General features: G+C 50.1%; 2 protein-coding genes and 1 pseudogene across 5 annotated transcripts in view; 2 read left to right on the top strand and 1 right to left on the bottom strand.

The window, feature by feature from the left end:
* Positions 1–1,854: 1,854 nt before the first annotated feature.
* Positions 1,855–7,003, top strand: LOC123783346 (cytochrome c oxidase subunit 7C, mitochondrial pseudogene; annotated as a pseudogene).
* A 13,920-nt stretch (positions 7,004–20,923) lies between these two features.
* On the top strand, positions 20,924–23,992 carry DNASE1 (deoxyribonuclease 1). Of its 2 annotated transcripts, none has more exons than XM_045784034.2 (9): positions 20,924–21,243; positions 21,694–21,841; positions 22,171–22,286; positions 22,414–22,497; positions 22,675–22,790; positions 22,930–23,042; positions 23,114–23,268; positions 23,512–23,608; positions 23,728–23,992. In XM_045784034.2, exons 2-9 carry the CDS (start codon positions 21,695–21,697, stop codon positions 23,779–23,781), a joined length of 882 nt encoding a protein of 293 aa, XP_045639990.1. In that variant the 5' UTR covers positions 20,924–21,243; position 21,694; the 3' UTR covers positions 23,782–23,992. The 2 variants fall into 2 exon arrangements, with proteins under 2 accessions (XP_045639990.1, XP_045639992.1); XM_045784036.2 differs by having other exon boundaries at positions 20,936–21,243; positions 22,171–22,259.
* The window catches only part of TRAP1 (TNF receptor associated protein 1), a 43,749-nt gene continuing 43,428 nt past the window's right edge, over positions 23,919–24,239 (bottom strand). For all 3 annotated transcript variants that reach the window (XM_087871053.1, XM_087871052.1, XM_045784028.2), the window contains one exon: positions 23,919–24,171. Coding sequence is in view for 1 of the 3 variants with exons in the window: in XM_045784028.2 (XP_045639984.1) it covers positions 24,070–24,171 (102 nt within the window). In the remaining 2 variants the exon portion in view is untranslated. The remainder of the gene's footprint in view (positions 24,172–24,239) is intronic.

Genomic DNA, 24,239 nt, shown 5'->3' with positions numbered 1-24,239 from the left:
GGAATCAGGTAATACTGGCTTTGTAGAATGAGTTTGGAAGTTTTCCTTCCATTTCTGTTTTTTGGAACAGTTTGAGAAGAATGGGTATTAACTCTCCTGTAAGTGTCTAGTAGAGGGGTGCCTGGGTAGCTCAGTTAGTTGTGTCTGCCTTTGGCTAGGGTCATGGTCCCAAGGTCCCGGGATCAAGCCCCGTGTCAGGCTCTCCCTCCTCAGTGGGGAGTCTCCTTCTCCCTCTCTCTTTCTCTTTCTCTCTCAAATAAATAAATAAGGTCTTTTAAAAAAATGTCTGGTAGGATTCCCCCAGGGAAGCCATCTGGCCCAGGACTTTTATTTGTTGGGAGATTTTTGATTACTGATTCAGTTTCTTTGCTGGTTATGTGTCTGTTCAAATTTTCTATTTCTTCCTGTTTCAGTTTTGGTAGTTTATAAGCTTCTAGGAATTTGTCCATTTCTTCCAGGTTGCCCAGTTTGGGAGCATATAATTTTTCGTAGTATTCTGTTATTTTTTTTAAAGATTTTATTTATTTGAGAGAGAGCAGGAGCACAAGGGGGGAGGATGTGCAGAGGGAGGGGGAGAAGCAGGCTCCCCACTGAGCAGGGAGCCCAACACCGGGCTTGATCTCAGGACCCCAAGATCATGACCTGAGCCAAAGGCAGATGCTTTACAGACTGAGCCACCCAGGGGCCCCCATAGTATTCCCTTATGACTGTATTTCTGTGGTGTTGGTTGTGATCTCTCTCATTAATGATTTTATCTATTTGGGTCCTTTCTCTTTTCTTTTTGATAAGTCTAGCTAGGGTGTTATCAATTTTATTAATTCAAAGAACCAGCTCTTAGTTTTGTTGGTCTGTTCTACTGGGATTTTTTATTTCTATATCATTTATTTCTGCTCTCATCTTTATTATTTCCCTTCTTCTCCTGGCTTTAAGCTTTATTTGCTGTTCCTTTTCTAGCTACTTTAGGTGTAAGGTTAGGTTGTATATTTGAGACTTTTCTTGCTAAGGAGGTAGGCCTGTGTTGCAGTATGCTTCCCTTTTAGGACTGCCTTTGCTGCATCCCAAAGGTTATGGACTGTCACATTTTCATTTGCTTCCATGTCTTTTTAAAATTCTTCTGTAATTTACTGGTTAACCCATTCATTCTTTGGTGGGATGTTCTTTAACCCCCATGTATTTGAGGTCTTTCCACATTTTTTCTTGTGGTTGACTTCCATTTTAATAGTTTTGTGTTCTAAAAATATGTATGTAGACCATTGACATTTAAAGTGTTTATGGATACAGTTGGATTAATAATTGCCATAATTGTTACTGTTTTTTATCTGTTGCCTTTAGTTTGGGTTTTGTATCTCACTCTTTTTCTGCTTTATCTGACTTTAATTGAACATTTATAGACTACATTTTCCCACTCTCTTAGCATATCAATTATACTTAAAAGGAAAAAAAACCCTTCTTTTTAAGTGTTTGCTCTTAAATTCACAGTATGTATGTACAACTTATCCAAGGGCTCTTCTAAATCCACTTTCAAATACTATACCCTGTCATGGTTAGTGCAGGTACCTTATGACAGAATGTCCCCAGTTCCTTCCTCCTGCCCCTTATGACATCATTATCATTCAGTTCACTTGTACAGAAGCTACAATTATTGTATACATTATTGAAATTATTATTTTGAGCAAACTGTTATGCATCAGGTCAATTAAGAATAAGAAAAGTAGGGGCCCCTGGGTGGCGCAGCCGTTGGGCGTCTGCCTTTGGCTCAGGGAGTGATCCCGGCATTCTGGGATCGAGCCCCACATCAGGCTTCTCCACTGGGAGCCTGCTTCTTCCTCTCCCACTCCCCCTGCTTGTGTTCCCTCTCTCACTGGCTGTCTCTATCTCTGTCAAATGAATAAATAAAATCTTAAAAAAAAAAAAAGAATAAGAAGAGTAAAATATTTTACCCCCATTTATTCCTTTGCTAACACTCTTCTTTGTGTAGATTTGTGTTTCTGATCTGTGTCTGTCTCCTTTCTGAAGAAATTTTGTAACATTTTTTGATAGGTACGTCTATCCTGTGACAAATTCCCTTAATTTTTGTTCATCGTATAGAGTCTTTTTTTCTCTTTAGCTTTTTTTTTCCTTCAGTACCTCAGGTATTTCCTCCACTCTCTTGCTTGAATGGTTTCTGATGGGAAGGCCAATATGCCGCTTATTCTTGCTTCTCTGTAGGTGAGGCTTCTCCCCCACTGCTTGCTTTTATGATTTTCTCTTTGTCTTTGATTTTCTGGCAAGCTTGAATGTGGTATGGCTAGGTACAGATTTTTTATAATTTTTATATATATTTGGTGTTCTGTGGGCTTCTGTGGTTTGCCCTCTACTATTAGTTTTGGAAAAGTCTTAGTCATTGTTGGATCACATATTTCTTCTGCTCCTTTCTCTCTTCTTCTGTTTCTGCTGCAGGTAGACTACATCTTAGATATTCTGTTCTGTCCTTTTCGTTCATTTTTCTTTTTGCTTTTCAGTTTTGAAAGTTGTATTGGCATTTCCTCCAGCTCATTGTTTCTTTCCTTGGCTGTGTCTAGAGTTTTGATGAGTCCATCAAAGTGTTCTTTATTTCTATTACGGTGTTGTTGTGGGTGTTTTTTGTTTTGTTTTGTTTTTGGTTGCCAGCATTTCCTTTTGATTCTTCCTTGGAATGTCTATCTCCCTGTTTATATTACCTGTCTTTGCATGTTGTCCACTTTTCCATTAGAGCTCTAGCATATTAATGATAGTTGCTTCAAATTCCTTGTCTGATAATTTTAGCATCTCTGCCATATCTGGGTCGGGTTCTCTGCTTGCTTGGTCTCTTCAAGTCTGTTTGTTATTTTAGTATGCTTTGGGATTTTTTGAAAGCTAGACACAGTGTACTGGGTAAAGGGACTGGAGATAAATATGCCCTTGTGTGAGGTTTTATGTTTACCTAGCTAGGAGTTAGGCTGTGTTTACTGTTGGCTATATCAGTAGGTGTCAGAGCTTAAATTTCCTCTGGTGTCCTTGTTTTTGTCTCTTCTTTGTGTCTGAGTTTCCCTAAGGATTTCTTAAGTAAGGTCTGAAAAGTGCAGTTCTTTAGTTGTACGCCCCAGTTATTATACAGGAGCCCTGTTGATGTTATTAGAAATGATCTGAGCCTGGCTGGCTCAGTTGGTGGAGCGTACGACTCTTGATCTCAGAGTTACAGGTTCGAGCCCTATGTTGGATGTAGAGATGACTTAAAACTAAAATCTTAAAATTAAAAAAAAAAGTGATCTCTTTGTGGTTCTGTGATTAGGTCTCAGTCTTTAAGTGAACCTGTGGCCCTGGCCTATGACCTTCACACGTGTTGTTTGGTTTTGGGTTTTGCTCCTCTTTTAGGTGAAACAGGAAGGTGGAGAGGACTGGAATTGGACATTTTCCTTCCCCTAGGTCTGATAGGTTTCGGTGAATCTCAGTAAGCTAGGCTCTGGTAAAAACAATTTCCCTTGAGGACAGGCCTCGTTAAGAAAAGAATGCTCTCGGTGTATCTCAAAGTGGCTCCTCTTCCCCTTCCCCTGCATGAAACCTAAGGGGTTTTGTTCTCTGATCTTCACTGTGAGAATGTGGCAGATAAAACTAACAGAAGTACGGGGATCCCCTAAGAATGGGCCCTCCCTAAGTTTTATTAATTTGTACTTGTCCGAATTGAACCTCTAGTGATTCATCACTTACACTTTGATTTTTCTTGCCCTGGTTTCTGCCCCACGCATCTGCTCCAGTAAGCTGTGATTTTCTCTGTTTGCCTGTTCCTCTGATTGTTTGGACAGTGTTTTATCCTGTGACTTCAGTTCTCTCATGGATCTAAAAAGAGTTGTTTTTCAATTTGTTTAGCTTTTTTATTTTAAGGACAGTAGTGACCGCTTCCAAACTCCTTACATGCCAGACTGGAAAATGAAAGTTCGTTACTTTCATTTTTGAAAGATATTTTTGGTAGATTAAGAGAATACCTGGTGACACCTTTTTTTCCCTTTCTTTCAGTGTTTTAAAGATGTCATTCCATTGTCTTCCAGCTTATAGCAGAAATCACTTATTCTTACCTTTATTTATCTATACATAATGTGCTTTTTTTTCATGTTTATAAACCGTTTATTCATTTCATTACAGTGGGCAAGTTCCCCGCTGAATGCACAGATAGAAGTGAGGTACCCTTGGCTTAATGCAGGAGCAAGCGGCTTACGTGGGACATACTGGGCGTCAGGCAAGGAGGAAACACCAAGGTTTCGGAGTCAGGCCCGGCCCAGAGCCAAGGGTGGACTCATGGCCCGACACCGACCGCTGCTTCCTTCTTACAGCTGGGCACCCTGCAGGGCGTGTCTTCAACATTACATCATTTCAGTGATGTCATGGGAACAGTTACTTTTTTTTTTTTTTTTTTAAAGATTTTGTTCATTTACTTTACAGAGAGCGAGTGAGCACAAGTAGGCAGAGCGGCAGGCAGAGGGGGAAGGAGAAGCAGGCTCCCCACCCAGCAGAGAGCCTGACAATGGGGCTCGATCCAGGACTCTGGGATCATGACCCTAGCCAAAGGCAGATGTGTAACCAGCCGAGCCACTGTTCCCCAAGGGAATAGTTATTAAACTGAGACCGTGTCCTGGTGCACGAACTGTCGTTGCTTTGTAAGTCACATGCTAGCATGTGAGCAAGAATTTTAGAATCCTTCAGTAACCGTGCGCAGGAGTGGTTATACCTCTGTATTTCTCCCTTAGTGCCCCTTGCCCGTTTCCATTCCTGCTTGAATTCCCATCTGTGAGCCACATACCGTAATGATGAAAGTCTCAGATACACAACAAGTCTTTCAGATGACAAAGCTGTTTCCAAAGCAGCATCCTGTGCAGTCTGTGACATTGAAGAAAGTGTCTCTGGTTAGCGATCTTCTGTGAAAAGAGTCATCCACCCCTGACAATGCCTAATGGAAAGCATAATTTGGAAGACAGATTTAGGAAGTAGAATATGGATAAAAATAGGAAACACTTTTACTGTCTTCTGTCTCTGTGCCTTTCACAGAACTTCCAACAGTGCTGTGCTGGGACAGAGCATCCGGAGGGTCACAGCCTCTGTAGTCTGTGGGAGACACTGCGAGGTGGGGCCAAGGAAGAATTTGCCATTTTCAGTGAAAAACAAGTGGTGGTTACTAATTATGATGACTTTGTACTTTGGATCTGGTTTTGTTGCACCTTTTTTTATAGTAAGATATGAACTGCTTAAGAAATAAGGGTGTTTTAATTAATCCATTAAACGGATGTGAAAGGAGCATTTTAAGATGTGCGGTCTCTTTGAAAAATTGATCAAACTCTTGAATTCAATATACTCAATATATTTGTAAATAAACTTACAGCATGAAAAAAAACCAGGAAACAAACTCCAGAAAGCTATCGTCTGTGTGGACTGGGCCAGTTAAAGACCAGTTCACAGGTGGCCTCAGTTGAAGGCTGCAGAATTGTTGTTCACATAATTACTGGAAACCTACTGGAGTCCACAGCTGACAGTCTGCAAACTGCTGGGTAGAACTCAGTCTCTATGCCTGAGCTGGTCAGAGTCTAGCTTAAACCTGATGCTAATCCTCGCCGTTGGGGGTGCTGAAGGAGAAGGGGCCTCTCTTCCTGGTTCTGTGTGTTCTGCTTATTTCTGCTCTATGGCACAGGCTGGCACATAGGACACATGGGAGCTCACTCCAGTAAGTTTCTGCAGCACCTTTTCAGGCAGTTTCCTAGCTGCAAATTCAGCAGCACCCCTGTGGTGCCAGCCCTGATATCCTCTGTGTGTCTGGAAGGGGCAGGCACTGCCAGGCAAGTGCCATGGGACCCCGGCTGGCCTCCTGGAAGCTTTCCGGTGAGCTCATCAGCATCTCCACACACAGCTTCCCAGCTCATTTTGTTGGCACCCACTTAGGTGGTTGTCAGCCTCCAGCTTTGGCAGGGGGTGGCCCAGTGAGCTTTTCACCATCCAGTGGGCTGTGACCACCCACCTCCCAGGTGTGAATCCTTCCCTTGAGTACCTCCCTTCACCCTGCTGTATTCTGTAGCGTTCTCTTTTGTTTCCTTTCAGTTAACTCCTTATAAATAGTTACTAATTCTTTATACTAAACTTCCATTATTTAAAATACCGTGTGGTTTCTGTCTCCTGGCTGGGCTCCAACTGATACACCTGGCCATTTCCTTATTGAATACTGGACAGTGTGAATTTATGTTGTTGGTTGCTGGGTTTTTTTGTATTCCTTCAAATAGTGTTAATCTTGGTCTGGCACATGGTTGAGTTCCTTGGCATGAGTTGATCCTTTAGAGGCTTGCTTCTGAGGAGTGTTAGAGTGGGTCCAGAGCTGCCTTTGGTCTGCAGCTAATTTAGCCCCATGGTTAGGGGGATGCCCTTCTGAGGATTCTGCCTCATACACAGTGAATTAGGAGGCTTTTCCATGGTGGTTTGTGGGAACACAAAAATAGTGCCATCCCTGTGTGAGCTCTGGGGATCGTTCCGTCTGCTCCTTTCCAGGGATACCTGCCCTGGACTCCTCACGTAGTTTCTCTCACACAGTTCGGATTCCTCCTCAGCTGAAGTCTCAAGGGGACCCTCTGCTCTGTCCACTGTGCAGCCCCTCCTCCCCAGCACTCTGCCCCACACCTTCTAGCTGCCTCCTTGCCCTCCTGTCTCTTCCACTGAGGGAGACTGCCAGCTGTGTCTGAGTTTCCCCTCCCGGCACTGTAGCCCCGAACCACCTTGGCCGTGGCTGGTGCGGTCACAGGGCTCCAGCTGTTGGTGTCCCTTCTCGCTGGGATCTCCACTGTCTGGTGACTGGAGATGCATCACATCGTCTCTTGTCCAGTTTTCCTGAGTTCAGGGGCCCTGGTACTCTATCTTGAATGAGTACGTAACCAAACAGTTGAAACAGCCTGTCAGGAACTTGGTGAAATTCAGAACAGGTGGGGCTCCCTGGCTAAGCCGATGACACTGTTAACATTCCCTTTTTTTCTTTTATTAACCAGTCACACTACGAATGGGAACCAGAAGATGGTACAGATTGGAAAACAGTGACATGGTGGCAGCCTGGGGTTGGCCCCACAGCAGGCTCACCTTTACCACCTTGTGTGGTTGTGTCTTTGCTGGGCCGAGGTGATCGCGAGGATCAGCGCCTCCTCACAGGAGCTCACGTGAGGAAAGGAGCTGATCACCCATGAACTTGCATGGGCAGAGTCCCTGGCCTGCTTCCGTGGCCCACCATGACTCCAGCAGTCTTCACACGACTGGGAACTGGACCGACAAGGCCACCTCAGCTTCTGCCTGAGGCCCTGTCCACAGCTTCAGCTGGGTCGAGACGGCCGGTGGTACCACTGCTGCCCTCCTGCGCTTCCCCTCTGAGGGAGGGGCCCTGATCCCTGGCTGGCAGCTGTCATGCAGGCAACAAGAGGGGAGCCTGGAAAGCCAGCCTTGCTAGGTGAGTGGACATGTTTTCTGAAGTGGTATAGAAGTGGGGTGGGAACCAGTGCTGCTCCCCAGAGCCTGCAGTTCCTGAGCAGGCAGAGGTCTCTGCAGCTGCCTTTCCTGTTCTCCACCCAGAAGCACCTTCCTGTTCCCACAGCCAGGACTCTACCAGCCTCAGACCCTTCCCTGGGGGTGGTGCCCAGACCTCTGAGGGGAGAGTGGTGGCAGGGCCCTGAGTCTTCTCACATTCAGGAGTCCAGGAGAGGCAGGCCCTCTGGGGAGCCCCATGGCTCGGTTGGGGTCTGGGGCAGGACAAGTGCATCATCCTTCACTCATGGCAGACCCAATGAGATATCTGTCCTGGAGGCCAGTTAAAGGGGAAGGCTGAGGCGCTGAGGGAGGATGGTTTATTGGGAGCCTTTTCATGTGACTGAGCCCCACAGACTCTCACTGCATGCATCTGTACCCCCAAGGGAAATGTTAGTTACCTGAACATTCCAAAGCTTCCTAGGGAAACACCAAGGGGAGCTTGGGGACTGTGGTCTCCTCCCACTAGCAGAGCCACATTGCCTTAATGTCGTACAGCCTAAGGTCCAGAGATGCTTAGAGAATGGGTGAACAGAGGCTGGGAATAGTGGACACAGTGATGGGGGAGGTAGGGAAGACATGGGATCAGCCCCCCCCAGCTGGCCCATCCATGAAGGATTGGGCAGAGTTAGAAAAGACACTGTCACTTAGTACTCAGACCTGAGGGTCAGTGGTGAGAGCTTCAGTGGCCAGTGTGTTTTGGGGCTGCACCATCATATGGATGCTGGCTCCTGGGACCACTGGTTCTTGTGAGGGTCCTTCTGGGCTCAGGCATAGGCAACTCCCTCCTCTCCACAGAGATAGGCCCACACCAGCTACTCTCTGGAGTCTGCTCTCTGACAGTCCTCAACCTCTGCCCGGGACTTCTGTGACAGGATAAACTGGTCCTGTCTCTTCTTTCTGGCTGTGCTTTACCCAAGTACTACTCTGATGGCTCCTTAGCCCACAGAAGGCTTTCCCTCCCAGTAAGAGCTGTAACATTGGTGGTCCTTTATCACCCTTGGTTATATGTCTCCATCCCACAAGGATTTGGGACGTGGAGGCTGAGGAGCTTGGCCTGTCCCTTCACTCATTCATCAGAGATGACTGGGTCAGGCCCCCTTTGTGGAGATGCTCACACTTAGATGAGGACAGCCAGAGCAGTTGGAGAGGGTGGAGAGCATCTGAAGCCAGTGTTCTGTCAAGAAGGCCCCTCTCCGATGTTCATCCTTTCATTCAGCAAGTAGTTGGTGAGCACCCGCTGTGGGTCAGGGCTTGTTTAGGTGCTGTTACATAAGCCCGAGCTGTCACTGGACTGCATCCCATGAGACAGAATGTACATTGTTAGATGTGATTGGTGGTAAGACAAAAATAAGGATAGAGGGACAAGATGTGTTAAGTAGGATGCTATGGTAAGGTGACATCTGGGACGAGGCTTGAGCGAAGGAGGGGCAAGCTATGTGACCATCTGGAGGCAGAATGCTCTGGTAGACAGTGCAGAGGCCCTGAGGCAGGAACCCATTTCGGAAACATGGTTGAAACTGTCAGCGTGTAACAGACTAGTGCTTATAGATAAGCCCCGTAGCCAGTCCTAGGTAAAAAGCATAGCAGTTACTTGCACTTCTTATAAAAAAAAAAAATAGCATTGCCCATCTGGCCTAGAGGGCAGAGTCCCCAGAGAGGAAGCAGGCCTGGAGCTGGCAGTCTGCAAGTCCCAAGGCTCCTTCTCCAGGAGCAAGGTGGTAAACCTCAGCTGAAGACACATGATCCTGTCCTCTGAGAAGCTATGGAATGAGCTTCTAGGATATAGAATTGCTATGTCCTGCCGCCATCTTCATTGTAGGACTGGGCTGGTAAGGAGAGATACCAGAGGGTTCAGGGTTCAGACAAGGACACAGAGGTCTTCAGCCCCAGAGACTCTTGGTCGGGCAGAGGGACATGGTCTGTGTTCCTTCTGGCTGTTGCTCATTGGTTGGCATACCTCTGCACAGGTCACATATAGCTCAGAGATGTCCATGCAGCCTGTGCTAGCCAGAGCAGCTTGCTGAGTTTTCAGTCCACATCCTTTCCACACACCGTGCCTGACATTGTGTCAGTTTACCAGGTACCCTGACAAACAGGACTGGAAAGGGTGACAGACCCACCAGAGACTATGGTACTGGAGTTGTCAGACACGGACTTTAGCTAATTAACATATTAAAACAAAGAGATAAGATGCAGAGCTTCACATTGAATTCATAAAAAATTCAATGAAAAATCTGAAACAGGAAAGTATGATAAATTTAAACTTCAGTAAGTGGCTGTAACAGTAGGTTAGAGGCAGCTGAAGAAAGGATTAGTGAACTGGAAGATAGATCGGTAGAAAATACCCTGTAAACACCACCACGACCAGCCCACACTATCCTGTGAGCGTCCTTGGCCCCGGGCCCCCAGGGCCGTGCTTGTCTCTTCTGTAGACCGCCAACCTTGGGCAGGGGGGTTCCCGCCGAAGAGGGTTCTTTGTGCTTGGAGAGACTGGAAGGTCTTCGGAACTTGGAGTACATGTTTCAGTGCAACTTTGTTGGAGATACTCCTGGCATGTTGGGAGTCCTGTCAGTAGAGCTTTGTGGTGCTAATGAAATCTTTGGGGGCCTCAGATTCATCGTCAGGAACACAAGCGTGTTTGTATTTATGGTCTTGGGCTAAACATCTGCTAACCTTGCAACGTAAACCTTAGAAACTGCCTTTTTACACTGTTGTCTTTTTGTTTGCTTCTCCCTTGAATGTGGAGTGCAAAAAGGTAGCATTGAGGACTGATGGATTGGGGAAACGGAGGCCCATCTGGTTTGCAAGGGGCCCGCACACACTCTCAGGCCTCACATCGCGGGTCCTGAGTGCCACCTGTTCCACTGATGGGATGGGCATGGGTACTGGCACTGGCATAGGCACAGGCAGGGGTGAGGACATGGGGGCTGGGGCTGCTGTGGAGCATGACAGACAGTGTTTGGATCGTAGCAGTGTTGCATGTTGTTCTGAGAAGTTTTCCACCCTGGGTTAATGGTTTGTTTATAATGAACAGAAATAAATTCATGAGGGATGGTGAGGTAAGGCAGGCTCATGGGCCAAGGCCAGCATGCTGACCTACACAGGTTGTTTGACGCGGATTCAAGCAATGTCATGGCAAAGACATCAGACTTTTCTCTGAAGGAAAGGGTGGAAGCCCCTTGTCTTCTAAAATGCTCTGTGGGACAGTGAACACCCTTCCCAAGGGGAGAGAAGGAATACAGGTTGAGTCTGGCTGAGGGGAGGCAGGCCTGTAGGGCCATGACGCCGTGACTCCTGGGAGGTTCTGGTCAGCTCGAACCAAGTGCCCAGAGGCCACTTGCATGCCCCAGAGTGTACCCTTCGCTTCAAGACAGGAGGCCATGCTGGGTTTCTGGAGGGTTTATGAGGAACAGATGTTCTTTTAGCCAGGAGGGTGCTGAGGGAGGTGGGGGGCAGCAGGTGAGCACGTAGCCCCACTGTGTTACGCATTTGTCAGTGGAGGGCCTTCTGTGTTCAGGGACTGGTTTAGTTTGGTGGACAGGTTGGACGAGGTCTCTGCTCTCGTGGGGTGTGTGTTCGGTCTAGTGGCTGGCCTTAATCGAGTGTAAACAAGGAAGAGCAAACACGTTAAAGAACAAGGAAAACAAGGGCTAAAAGTCACAAAAAAGATGCTACTGGGACTACATTGGTGGTAAGGATTGTTGGGGAGAGGATGACCTCCCGCAGGGGTGATGTGTGAGCTGAAACCAGAATGACAGGGCAGCCAGCTGTGCAGCGGTGCAGAGGCCCGGAGCTAGAATCGCTTCCGCCGTCATCTCGAGAACTAGGAGAGATTGACGGCGGGTTGTGAGCAGGGGAGTAACACGGGCTGACGGCTCAATCACAAGATGTGCCGGGTGCTGTGCGGAGACTCGGATCCTGGGGGGATTTCCAGAAGTAGGGAGACCGCCGGTGGGCTTTGCATGTGTTCGGGGAGGACTGGCGTGGTGGCTGCAGGGCCAGAGCGAGTGCATTTGGGGTGGCGCTGAGGGAAAGCGGGGAGCCAGGTGAGTCTGACGTATCCGAGCATCTCAGTGGAGGCGGGCGGGGGCATCCAGGGACGCAGTCTGCCGTCTGGTTCCTCCATAGCAAGTTTGTCAAGCCCACTGGATGTCAGTGGAGGTGTCCCGGCCGCAGCCAGGATGGGGGACAAAGCCCCATCTCCGAGGAGAGTCAGGAGTGTTTCCTGGGCAGGCGGAAAGCCACCGTCCCTCTCAGGGCTGCCGGACTTGCAGGACCTGACAGCTGGTCACCGTCTCCCAACCCACAGCTTCTGACAGCTTGAAATCCCATTTCCTCACGCTCCACATCCAGCATGCCACCAAGTCCTGTCCTAAGGCCACAGCGCTCTCCCCGCCTCACCCTCCCTTCCGCGTCAGCCACCCTTGTCCCTTCTCCTGGAAGCAGCCTGCTTGGCTTCCCTCCGCCCGAGCCCAGCCCTGCTCCTCACGGTGACCAGGGGCACTTCCTAACATGCAGACCTGGCACTTAAAGTATTTTGAGTGAGTTCTTTTTTAATATTAACTTCTTATTCATTTTTAAAATTTAATTGTGTGTGTGTGTGTTTTAAGTAATCTCTCCACCTAGTGTGGGGCTCAAACTCATGACCCTGAGATCAAGAGTCACATGTTCTCCTCACTGAGCCAGCCAGGCGCCCCCAGCTTCTTACTTCATTTTTGGATGATGCCTTAGATTCAGTTATGGCTTACAAATTTTTTTTTTTTTTTAAAGATTTTATTTATTTATTCGACAGAGATAGAGACAGCCAGCGAGAGAGGGAACACAAGCAGGGGGAGTGGGAGAGGAAGAAGCAGGCTCACAGCAGAAGAGCCTGATGTGGGGCTCGATCCCCGATCGCCGGGATCACGCCCTGAGCCGAAGGCAGACGCTTAACCGCTGTGCCACCCAGGCGCCCCGGCTTACAAATGTTTTGATCTATAGAATTTTTTTAAATTACAGAAAATTTCAACATATTCAAAAGTAGGGACTAGCATGCTGAACCTTCACGTGCCCACCGCCCAGCTTCAGGGCCACATTTTGAAGCAAATCCCAGATAGCATATCATTCCACCCTTAAATATTTCAGTGTGACTCTAAAATCCAGCGATCAGCAGCTTTTTTTGCTTTAATAAAAACAGCTTTTTGCACCGAAAAAAAAAAAACAAACCTGAAATCCAAGGATCATTGAAAGCACTTCCACAATGGCATGATCACACCTGAACGTTTAGTAGCCGCCCGCCCCGGCGAGACTGCGGCTTCGGTTGCAGACGCCGTCATAACATGACTGTCACAGTGCAGTGAGCCACGTGCGTTTTTTGGTTTCCTAGTGAATGTAAAAGTTATGTTTATAGTATCCTGTAGTCTATTAAAATGTGCATTGCCATTATGTCTCAAAAACAATGTACAAACTTTAAAAATTACTTTATTGCTATAAAATGCTAACCATCATCTGAGCTTTCCAGAAGTCATAGTCTTTTTGCTGGAGGAGGGTCTTGCCTCATGTTGGTGGCTGCTGACTGATCAGGGTGGTGGCTGCTGAAGGTGGAGGTGACTGTGGCCGTTTCTTAAAATAAGACAACAGTGGAGTTTGCCGCTGCGATCGACTCTTCCTTTCATGAACGATTTCTTTGTAGCAGGTGATGCTGTTTGATAGCATTTTACCCATGGTTAGAAAGTCTTTCAGAATTGGAGTCAATCCTCTGAAACCCTGCTGCTACTTTATCAGCTGAGTTTACAAAATATTCTAAATATTTTGTTGTCATTTCAGCAGTCTTCAGAGCTGCTTTCCCATGAGAGATTCTGTCTTCAAGGAAGCACTTTCTTTGCTCCTCGTCTGTTTAAGTTTTATTATGAGATCGCAGTGATTCAGCCCCATCTTCAGGCTCCATTTCTTCTTTTTTTAATATTTATTTAAGTAATCTCTCGAGCCCAGCGTAGGGCTCGAACTCACGACCCCAAGTTCAAGAGTCGCTCACTCCTCCGCCTGAGCCAGCCAGGCGCCCCAGGCTCCACTTCTGACTCTAGTCCTCTTGTTTCCCCCACATCTCAGTGACTTCCTCCACGGCAGGCTTGAGCCCCTCAAAGTCATCCGTGAGGGTTGGAATCAGCTTCTTCCAAACTTCTTATAAGGTTGATATTTGATCTCTTCCCATGAATCACAGATGTTCATGGTGAATTCTTTCCAGAAGGATTTCAATTGACTTTGCCCAGATCCATCAGAGGATCACTGTCTAAGGCAGTTATAGCCTTACAAAATGTACTTCTCAATAATAAGATTTGAAAGTCGAAATTACTCCTTGCTCTCTGAGCTCAGAATGGGTGTTGTGTCAGTGGGTGTGAAAACATGAATCTCATGGTCCGTCGCCATTAGAGCTCTTGGGTGACCAGGTGTGTTGTCCATGAGCATTTGGAAAGGAATCTTCTTCTGCGCAGTAGGTCTCAGCGGTGGGCTTACTGTTCAGTAGATCATGTTGTAAACAGATGTGCTGTCATCCAGGCCTTGCTGTTCCGTTCCGAGAGCACGGGCAGAGTAGATCTGGGGTCTTCAGAATGGTAAATAAACGTGGCTTCAACTTCAAGGGACCAGCTGTTAAATTAGCTCCTAGCGAGAGAGTCGGCCTGCCCTTTGCAGCCGGGCGCTGACTTCTCCATTCTAGCTGTGACCGTGCTGGATGGCATCTTCTTCTGTTGTAAGGCTCTTTGTCTAGGTTGGAAATCCGGTGGTCATTGTAGCCGCCTTCATGAATGATCTCCTTGATGTTCTGGATCACTTTCTGCAGCCCCTGTGTCAGTACTCACGGCTTCATCTTGCACTTCTGCGTTATGGCTTCTTCCCTCAAACCTCACGGATCACCTCTTCTTGCTTCGTACTTTCCTTCTGCAGCTTCCTTACCCCTCTCGGCCTTCACAGATTTGAAAAGAGGACCTGGCTCTGGATCAGGCTTTCATTTAAGGCGTGTTGTGTCTGGTTCGATCTTCCGTCCAGACCATTAAAGCTTCTTGTATCAGCAGTGAGGCCGCTGTGCTCTCATTTCTGCGTGTTCATCTGGAGCGGCACTTTTACTTTCCTTCAAGAACTTGTCCTTTGCAGTTGCTGCTTGGCTGACTGGTACAGGAGGCCTCGCTTTTGGTCTGTCGGCTTTTGATATGCCTTCCTCACTAAGCTCAATCATTTCTAGCTTTCGATTTAAAGTGAGAGATGTGTGACTCAGTCTTCCTTTCACTTTCTAAAGGCCACTGTACAGTTAGTAACTGGCTTGATTTCAATACCGTTGTGTGTCAGGGAGTAGGGAAGCCCGAGGAGAGGGGAAGAGAGGGGGGAACGGCCAGTCGGGGGAGCAGACAGAATATGCACAACACTTTTAAGTTTGCTATCTTAACATGGGCGCAGTTTGTGGCACCCCAGAATTACAGTAGTACATCAAAGATCAGCCATCACAGATCACCATAATAAATACAGTAATAATGGAAAAGTTTGAACTACTGTGAGAATTACCCAGATGTGACGCAGACGCGGGGAGTGAGCAGTGCTGTGGGCAAAGCGGTGCTGACTCGCCTGAGGCGGGGCTGCCCCAGACCTTCGGTCTGTGTGAGGTGCACTAGAGCAAAGAGCTTTAAGCCCACATGCGCTTGAAATTTCCTCAGTTACCAGACCAGTGTTCTAATGTTCCCGATGGCCTCTTAAGTGATTTGTTCACGCAAACATTCATTAATTTAGTTAAGGTTTCTTTTTTTTTTTTTAAGATTTTATTTATTTATTTGAGAGAGAGCAGAGTGAGAGAGCACAAGGAGGGGTGGAGAGGCAGAGGGAGGAGCAGACTCTCCGCCAAGCAGAAAGCCCAATCCGGGGCTCCATTCCAGGACCCTGGGATCATGACCTGAGCCGAAAGGCAGACGTTTAACTGACTGAGCCACCCATGCACCCCATTTAGTTATTTTTTTTTTTAAAGATTTTGTTTATTTATTTGACAGGGAGAGAGACATCCAGCGAGAGAGGGAACACAAGCAGGGGGAGTGGGAGAGGAAGAAGCAGGCTCCCAGCAGAGGAGCCTGATGCGGGGCTCGATCCCAGAACACCTGGATCACGCCCCGAACCGAAGGCAGACGCTTAACGACTGTGCCACCCAGGCGCCCCTAGTTAGTTACTTTTTTAAGTAGGCTCCACACCCGGCGTGGAATCCAGTGTGGGGCTTGATCTCACAACCTTTATTTATTTATTTTTTTAAAGATTTTATTTATTTATGTGACAGAGAGACAGCCAGCAAGAGAGGGAACACAAGCAGGGGGAGTGGGAGAGGAAGAAGCAGCCTCCCAGCGGAGGAGCCTGATGTGGGGCTCGATCCTGGAACGCCGGGATCACGCCCTGAGCCTAAGGCAGACGCTTAACGACTGCACTACCCAGGCGCCCCGATCTCACAACCTTTAGATCAAGACCTGAGCTGATACCAAGAGTCAGACACTTAATCAACTGAGCCACCCAGCCGCCCCAAGGAAATGTTCATTTAAACAATTGAGATTCATTGTTTAACCAGATCCATGTTGCATTAGTAATAGATCTATTTCATTTTAATCTGTAAGTTCCTCCTCTCTCCTCTTTTTCTTAAAATTTATTGATGAGACCATCCTTTGTCCTGTAGTCCCACAGTCTGGATTATGCTGTGTCTCCATGGTGCTGATGACTGATATGCCTCTGTCCCTCGTAAGTTGGTCCTGAGGTCTAGAGGTTGCATACGTTTGTGGTGGTTTTGGCAAGCTGCTTCCTCAGTGCTGCTGTGTCCTCTGTTGGTCGTCTTCCGTGAGTTAGTGACTGTGACGGTCAGGGCCTGCATCGGGCTGCAAACTGCTGAGTCTCAAATTCTGGCGGTTCTTCCGTGCTTAGCGGGACGACGCCGATACAGAGAAACTCCCCTCACTAACCACTGGGCAACTCGGTGGTACCGTTTACATAGGAAAGGCAGGGAAGTTTCTTGATTTTTGACTGTTGGCCACTTTGCAGAGTAATGGCCTGACTCCCTACCATCTCCCAGAGGCGACCGAGCACTGTTCCACACCAGTATGCATGCAAGCAATAAACGCAGTTGAGATTGCAGTCGTTCTCGTTAGCAGTTTATAGAATTGAGAGTTTGTGAGAAGACAGCTGTTCAGTCTGTTGTAAATGGTAACGGCCAGAAGAGAGGGTATATTCAGTACAGGAGCCTGTAGATACAGTAACTCAGGGATATTCATTATGTCTGGATTAGACCCAGAGCTTCCCAAACGTTCCCAGTTCAGAGCACCCCTACGTCAGGTTCCATAATTATTCTAAGGGACCACCTATGCCAAAAAACCTCACAGTTCCATTAATTAAATAGGTAAGTCTAAACAACTTAAGTATTTATATCCTAGCAACTTGGAGACATTTGGAAAAGTAATTAACAGTCCCTCACTTACAGTGGTTCGTCTTAGTTTTGACTTTACAGTGTGTAAAAGCGATATGCATTCATTAGAACCCATACTTCAAATTTTGAATGTGGATCTTTTCCTGGGCCAGTGATCTGTGGTAGGAGCCTCTCGAGACACTGGGCAGTGGCAGGAGCCCCAGCGCCTGGTCGGCCACGCGGTCATGAAGGTAACAGTCGATACCCTTGGCAGCCATTCTGTTTTTCACTGTCAGTACAGTATTCAGCTAATTACATGAGATATTGAACACTTTATTATAAAATGGGCTTTGTGTTGGAGGATTAGCCCAACTGTAGGCTAATGTCCGTGTTCTGAGCACGTTGAAGGTAGGCGAGCCTAAGCTATGGTGTCTGGTAGGTGTATCAAGTGCATTTCCACTTACAGTGGAAAGTTGTGGTTATCGGTGTGGTTACAGTGGTTATCAAGATATAACCTTTATTGTAAATCCAGAAGATCTGTACATATGAATTTGAAGAAAAAATATTTTCAGTAAGTCCCAATTACTTAGGAACGGAATGTGTGTGCCTGCTGGGCACTTTTACAATCTTGGAAGCAGAGTGGACGCTGCTATTGTTGGTGCCTGTTGCACACGGATTTTCACACAGTGGTAACATTTTCAGTAACTGCCAGAAACCTAGCCGCGCAGAGACCTGCAGCCATGGAAAGGAACGGAGCAAGAGAAAATGTTGAAACTGTGAGCACCTTAAACACAGTGTCCAGCAATGCTGAGTATCGCTTTTCCCCTCAGAAGCTACGCGTGTCTGCGGCGCCTGCAGGGTCACTGTGTGGCCAGATGGGCTTCACGTGCCCTGTGGCGACCACAGCTGTGTGTCCTTCCCATTTCTGTGGCCATCCTCGCCCCACGGCTGCATGTTGGTGTGCAGTTACCCCCACCCCCAGAGTGTTCTGGAACAGGGCACGGGGTCTTGTGGCGTTTACTGTGACATGAAGCCCAACACGCTGCACAGAGGCGTTCCTTGGCGCCGTCTGTTGCCAACCTTAGAGCTTATTTTTTCTTTATCCTTTGATTTCAGTAAACCATTGTGATATGCAGTTTCTGCTTCCTGTCTCTGGTGTAGGTTTAGTTTAACCAAAGAGGGTGTCCATCTTTCAGGGTTGATGTAAAAATAGCTCAGCCCGATCAGAGGTGGTGGTCTGCTGTCAGCGCTCATTTCCCTGCTGTCAAGACTGTCAAGGCTGACAAATGCTAGAAGCACGAGGCTTCCTACCTTTCCCTGGCATCTATTCTGTGTCTCCGTTGTGGGGCTGGGCGTGGGAGGAGTGTACCCCTGACTCCCCACAGGTCGTGTTGAGCTTGGCCATGGCAGAGGCCAAAAGACTGTCAGAGGTGGCAACCCGTGAATGGTGAACTGGGGCCTGGGAGGCATCGTGTATTTGCTCCTGTGGAAGTTTCCACCTTCCACCATTTATAGGAGCTTGCCCTGGGTAACTGCAGGCCTGTGAGTGTAAGGAAAAGCGTATGTTGTACATGGAGTTTGGGGATGGCTTGTTACATAACAAGAGCTGATGTTACAAGTGGAAAAGTCCATGAGAAAAAGGTAAGAGAGTGACAGAAACAGAGCATTTGAGAGGGTTACTATTCTTAAGGAGATGTGAGATGTGTCTTCCATGGAATGTTATCCATTGATACTTAAACCCAAGAGGAGAGTAGTGACAGTTTTACCCCCATTTTATAGATGCAGACAGTGAGGCTCAAAATGAGTGAAGATGCGGGGCTCCTGGGCGGCTCAGTCGGTTAAGTGTCTGCTTTCGGCTCAGGTCACAATCCCAGGGTCCTGGGATCGAATCCTGCATGGGGCTCCCTGCTCAGCGGGGAGCCTTCTTCTCCCTCCCCCGCTTGTGCGCGTGAGCTCTCTCAAATGGAAAAATCTTTAAAAAGGGGGGGGTGAAGATGCAGCGGGTGAGCCTGGTGCGGGCCCCAGACCCCCGACTCCTGGTGTTAGCTCTTTGTGGACTGTGTTGCTTCTCCCGCAGGCCCAACTCTGAGGGCAGCCGACACTACAGCCGCGCACTGGGCCTGGCTCTTGGTTCGAGTGGGGCCCACAGTCAGGACCTGGGAGGGCAGAGACTGTGCCTGGGAGCTCTGCAGGGCACAAGGGACAACATTTTGCCCAGAGTGGCATGCTGACAGCTGCCTGGAGGGACCAGGCAGCCGTGGTGGCAGTGCCACCTCTGCCCCCTGTGGGCAGCATCCCATGTTCGGTCAGAAGCGGGGCTGGCAGCCTCCGTCTGCGTTTGCTCCCAGGCTTCCCTAGAAGGGTCCGGCAGGCGGGGTCTGGGAAAGGAGCACATGGAGGGACGGGCTCTAGGCACCTGCGCTGAACACACCCACAGTCTTGTGTACCGGCCGGGATCTGCATTTTGATGTGTTTAAAAACTCAGGGATTGAGGGGCGCCTGGGTGGCTCAGTCGTTAAGCGTCTGCCTTCGGCTCAGGGCGTGATCCCGGAGTTCTGGGATCGAGCCCCACATAGGGCTCCTCTGCTGGGAGCCTGCTTCTTCCTCTCCTACTCCCCCTGCTTGTGCTTGTGTTCCCTCTCTCACTGGCTGTCTCTCTGTCAAATAAATAAAGTCTTTTAATAAATAAATACATACATACATTACATACATACTCAGGGATTGAAAACCGGAGAGGCAGCAAGCAAATCTTTGGTCAGGTTGTGATGGGCGTGGCAGTTTGGGGGCCAGGCCACCTGTCTGCACCGGAGGGACACGTGGACTGACTAGGGTAACAGCCACAGCCGTCTGTCAGCAGGTTTTCATTATCTTGGGCTCCTGGTCTTGTTGCTTTACCTTCTGACTGGTTTTTCATCCCCTCTGCCACCTCCTGCTCTGTTCCCCTCAGATCTGATCCGCACCTCCCTGACCGTTGCCTTGGGGCCACCCCTGCTCCTTGTCCTCCAGCCCTGCACCCCGTCCTTACCAGGGTGACCCTGGCGGCCCTCTCACTCACGGGGCTGTCCTTGGAGACCACAGCCCCTCCCCGATAGGGAGATCCGTGTCCTGATCCCTGGAATCTGTGAATGTTAGATGGCAGAAAGAAGACTTTGCAGCTGCGATCAATTCAGGGCTCTTGAGATGGAGAGGAAGTTCTGAGGGTCTGGGAGGATGCTAAATCCCATCCCATGCAGCTTGTGAGAGGGGCAGAGAGAACTGACAGAGCAGCGTGCCAACGAGAACAGAGTGGGGTGACTTGGAGCCCCCAGGAGCTGGAGATGCAGGGGACCTCCCCTCGTGTTGCTGCGGGAGTGCAGCCCCCGTGACACTTTGATTTCGGTGCCGTGAAATGGATTTTGGTCTCTGGCCTCTACGGCTCTTAGAGAATACATTTCTGTCAATTTAAGTCACCAGCTTTTTAGTGACTTGTTTCAGCAGACACAGAAAATGACTAGAAACGGGACAGTAAAGGATTCCAAAATAGAAATGACTGGCATGAGACCCCGCCCAGAGCCTCCAGCTGCTTGATGGTGTCCTGTGACCCAGTCACCTGGGTCACCTCAACCTGGAGCATATGGCCCTTCACCCTAAAGCTCCCTGCTGCCTTGCTGGCAACTGAGGTGGCCCGCGTCCCGCCGCTTCCTGGGGCCCACAGCACGTGCTCCGCAGGGAGAGCCTGACATCCAGTTCAGTGGCCTGCAGCCCGCACTGCGGACCCGTGAGGAAGCTGGGGTTGGGCCTCAGAGGGGATGGCAGGCTTTGACCTGTGGCTCCAAGGTCGTCTCCAGACTGAACACAGCCGGGCCCGCCCACCCGCTCACACCTGCTCCCTCCCCATCTCTGGGAGAGCAGCATGTGTGAAGGACACGGGCACCTTGGCCCTTCTATTAGACTTTAAAACCAAGAGCAAGTGTTATCAGGTGCTCTTTTTATAGCAGCAAGAACCCATGCCTGTTGAAATAGTCGCACGCCAGCCATCCACGTGTGTGGGAAAGCCACACAGGCAGCACCATTGTTCTCCGTCCCCCAGCTGATGCCCTGGGAAAGGTCACAGCTGCCTAAACCTTTAAAACCCCAGGGGAAAACGGACATTACCTGTGCTGGGACTCAGCTGCCGCTCTGCATGAGTCTCTCACCCGCATTTTTAAATTCACTCCCCTTTGTAAATTATTTTTTCATAAAGCAGGGATAGGAGAGCGTTGACACAGAACGGAGAATATCAATTCCTGATTCTTCTAAGAATTCCCATCATCCTTGTAGAAGCTGACCTTCTGGTGAGTGTATGGTGCCCCAAGGGCAGTGTGACACAGGGCCCATGGAAAGTGGGGGCCAGGCCCAGAGGCCTGTCAGGGTCCCTCCAGGTGACTGGCCGCTCTGGGAAGAGCCCTTGCCAATCCTGGCTGGGTGGGTGCGTGGAGCAGGGCAGGCAGGGAGCCGGTGTCCCCCCAGCAGAGGGCCAGGCACCACCTCAGGCTGGCGACTCTTACAGGGGCTTGTCTTCTGGAGGGTGGAGGAGCGAGAAGACCCCAGGGTCCTTCACTTAGCTGTCTGGCTCTCCGGACACTGGGGAGAGGGTTGAGTCTCACCCCGGCCTGCTCAGCACTGCCCACAGAAACAGGATTTACTCAGCCTTGGGCTCCACCAGCCCCATGTGGTCAGACTCAGGGGAGGATGAGGCACTGTCCTAGTTCCAGACTCACACATAAACATCTCTCCTGTTCCAGAATGAGGTGCGCCAGGCTGATGGGGGCACTGCTTGCCCTGGCCGGGCTGCTGCATGTGGCCCTGTCCCTGAAAATCGCAGCCTTCAACATCAGGACTTTTGGGGAGACCAAGATGTCCAATGCCACGCTCTCCCACTACATCGTGCAGGTCAGTCCAGGCTGGTCTGTCCCTGAGGAACCCTGGGCGGTAGCTGTGGGGATGGCAGTCTAACAGGTCCTGGGAACCCTGGGCCAGCAGTCAGTCCTGAGGGCAGCCACAGATGGGAGTGATGAGAGCCTCTGGTGACAGGGAGGAGCTCCGCGTGCTGTGCCATCCATGGCTGGCAGCAGAGTCGCAGGCAGGAGCATCAGGCCAAACCATGACATGCAGGTGCCCCAGGGAGCAGCTCAGCCTGTGGGGACCTGCAGCAATCAGGGGCCAGACCCCCCGTGTCCACCAGACTGCCCTGCTTAGCACCACTGTGGCCCTGTCCACAGATCCTGAGTCGCTATGACATCGCCGTCGTCCAGGAGGTCAGAGACAGCTACCTGACGGCCGTGGGGAGGCTGCTGGACATACTCAATCAGTGGGTGATGGTGGAGGGCCTGGGGAGGTACAGCACAGTGACCCTCCCCCCAGGGCACGGTACCGTTGCCTGATGGAGATAGGCGCCTTTGCTGTAGGCAGCAGAAGGGTTCCCTGGGGGCCCCCTGACGTGCACGTTTGTCTCCTTGATCCAGGGATGACCCCGACACCTATCATTATGTGGTCAGCGAGCCGCTGGGCCGCAACAGCTATAAGGAACGCTACCTCTTCTTATTCAGGTAAAGCCCCGGCGCCTAGAGATGGTGGCCTCGAGGGCAGCCGTCTGTCCTACGGGGAGGAACTGGAGGCCACACAGCACGGGCTGAGCGCGAGCTCCGGCCTGGTGTGCGCCGTCCACCTCAGCCAGGCTGCGGGCGGTGTTCCTGGTCCCAGGCTAACCGCCTGACCTTCCCCAGACCCGACCAGGTGTCCGTGAGGGACAGCTACCAGTATGACGACGGCTGCGAGCCCTGTGGGAACGACACCTTCAGTCGTGAGCCCGCCATCGTCTGGTTCCACTCCCCGCTCACTGGTACATGCCCCTTCAAAGCCCTGGTCACCCCTCGTGCTTGGTCTGACGTTGAAGTCACTGAGGGAAACACCCCCTTGGGACTGGCATGTGCCCCCCCCCCCCCCACCCCTGCCGCTGAGTAGGACTGCCCTCTCCACAGCGGTCCAGGAGTTCGCCATCGTTCCCCTGCACGCAGCGCCCCTGGATGCGGTGGCGGAGATGGACGCACTCTATGACGTCTACCTTGACGTCCGGCAGAAGTGGGACCTGGAGGTGAGTCCCCGGCCCTGGGCCCTGGGTGCACGTGCCGTATGCCCAGGCCAAGCGGCTGCTGTCTCCTGTAGGCCATCATGCTCATGGGCGACTTCAATGCAGGCTGCAGCTACGTGGCCCCCTCCCAGTGGGCCTCCATCCGCCTGCGCACGAGCCCAGCTTTCCAGTGGCTGATTCCTGACACTGCAGACACCACATCCACATCCACGCACTGTGCCTATGACAGGTAGGAGGTCGCCTCCGGGAGCAGCCTTGACTCCTAGCTCCAGGTTCCCAAAGCCTGGGTCAGTTTGCCTCCTGAGCTGCGGTCAGTGGGCAACAGTCTGGGGCCCTAGTGCCCTGGGGTAGGGGAGGTCCTCCCAGTCCCTGATGGGCTCCACGGCACCACCCTGTGACCTTTACCAGACTAGAGAGTGTGGGGCAGGGGTTAGGTGGCCAGCCACGAGGCTGACCTTCTCATGTGGGGCAGGATCGTGGTGGCAGGAACGCTGCTCCAGCACGCCATCGTCCCGGACTCGGCTGCCCCCTTTGACTTCCAGGCTGCCTACGGCCTGAGCAGCCAGCTGGTAGGTGTCCTTCCCTTACGTGCTTCAGCTCTACTGGGGCTTCCGGCTATCTGTTGTCTGCAGTGACCTCAGAGAGCCAATCAAGAAGTACTGTGTCCCCACTGCACGTTTCCCCACAGACCCAGGCCATCAGCGACCATTACCCGGTGGAGGTGATGCTGAAGAGGGTCTGATGTAAGTGGGGCCTGGGGCCCTGACCGGCGACCTCTACAGCTTACCTGTGCTCACAGTCAAGCACTGGGGGGAGGATTTCTCGAGCATGGGGGTTGTGGCAACAGCACTCTCCCTACCTTCTCAGTCCAGGCACAAGTTTAGATTAACATATGCTTTTAATAAAGCCTGAAGGGGGTGTTGTCACTAGTCGCACCTAGTCCTTTCTCCCTGGCTGGTCTCAGGCTGCCTCTTTTCTTCGTCACCTCCTGAGCCCTAGTCCCTGCATGGAGACTGGGGGTCTTCACACTTCAGTGTCGCTCCAGGGCCTTGACAAGCAGGTGGTTCAGGCGGCCCACCATGGGGCGGGGGTCATCGACGAGCCCGGCAGCGATCATGGCATTCTCATAGATCTGAAAGGCAAAGGTAACCTCATCAGTGGGAGGACAAGGCCCTGCAGAGTACTACTCTTTTCAAAATG

Source organism: Ursus americanus, chromosome 2 (assembly GCF_024610735.1).
Source record: "Ursus americanus isolate L20-20 chromosome 2, mUrsAme1.1.p, whole genome shotgun sequence".
Taxonomy (NCBI): Eukaryota; Metazoa; Chordata; class Mammalia; order Carnivora; family Ursidae; genus Ursus; species Ursus americanus.
Note: the sequence above shows the minus strand (reverse complement) of the source record. Positions and strands in the feature narration are given on the sequence as shown.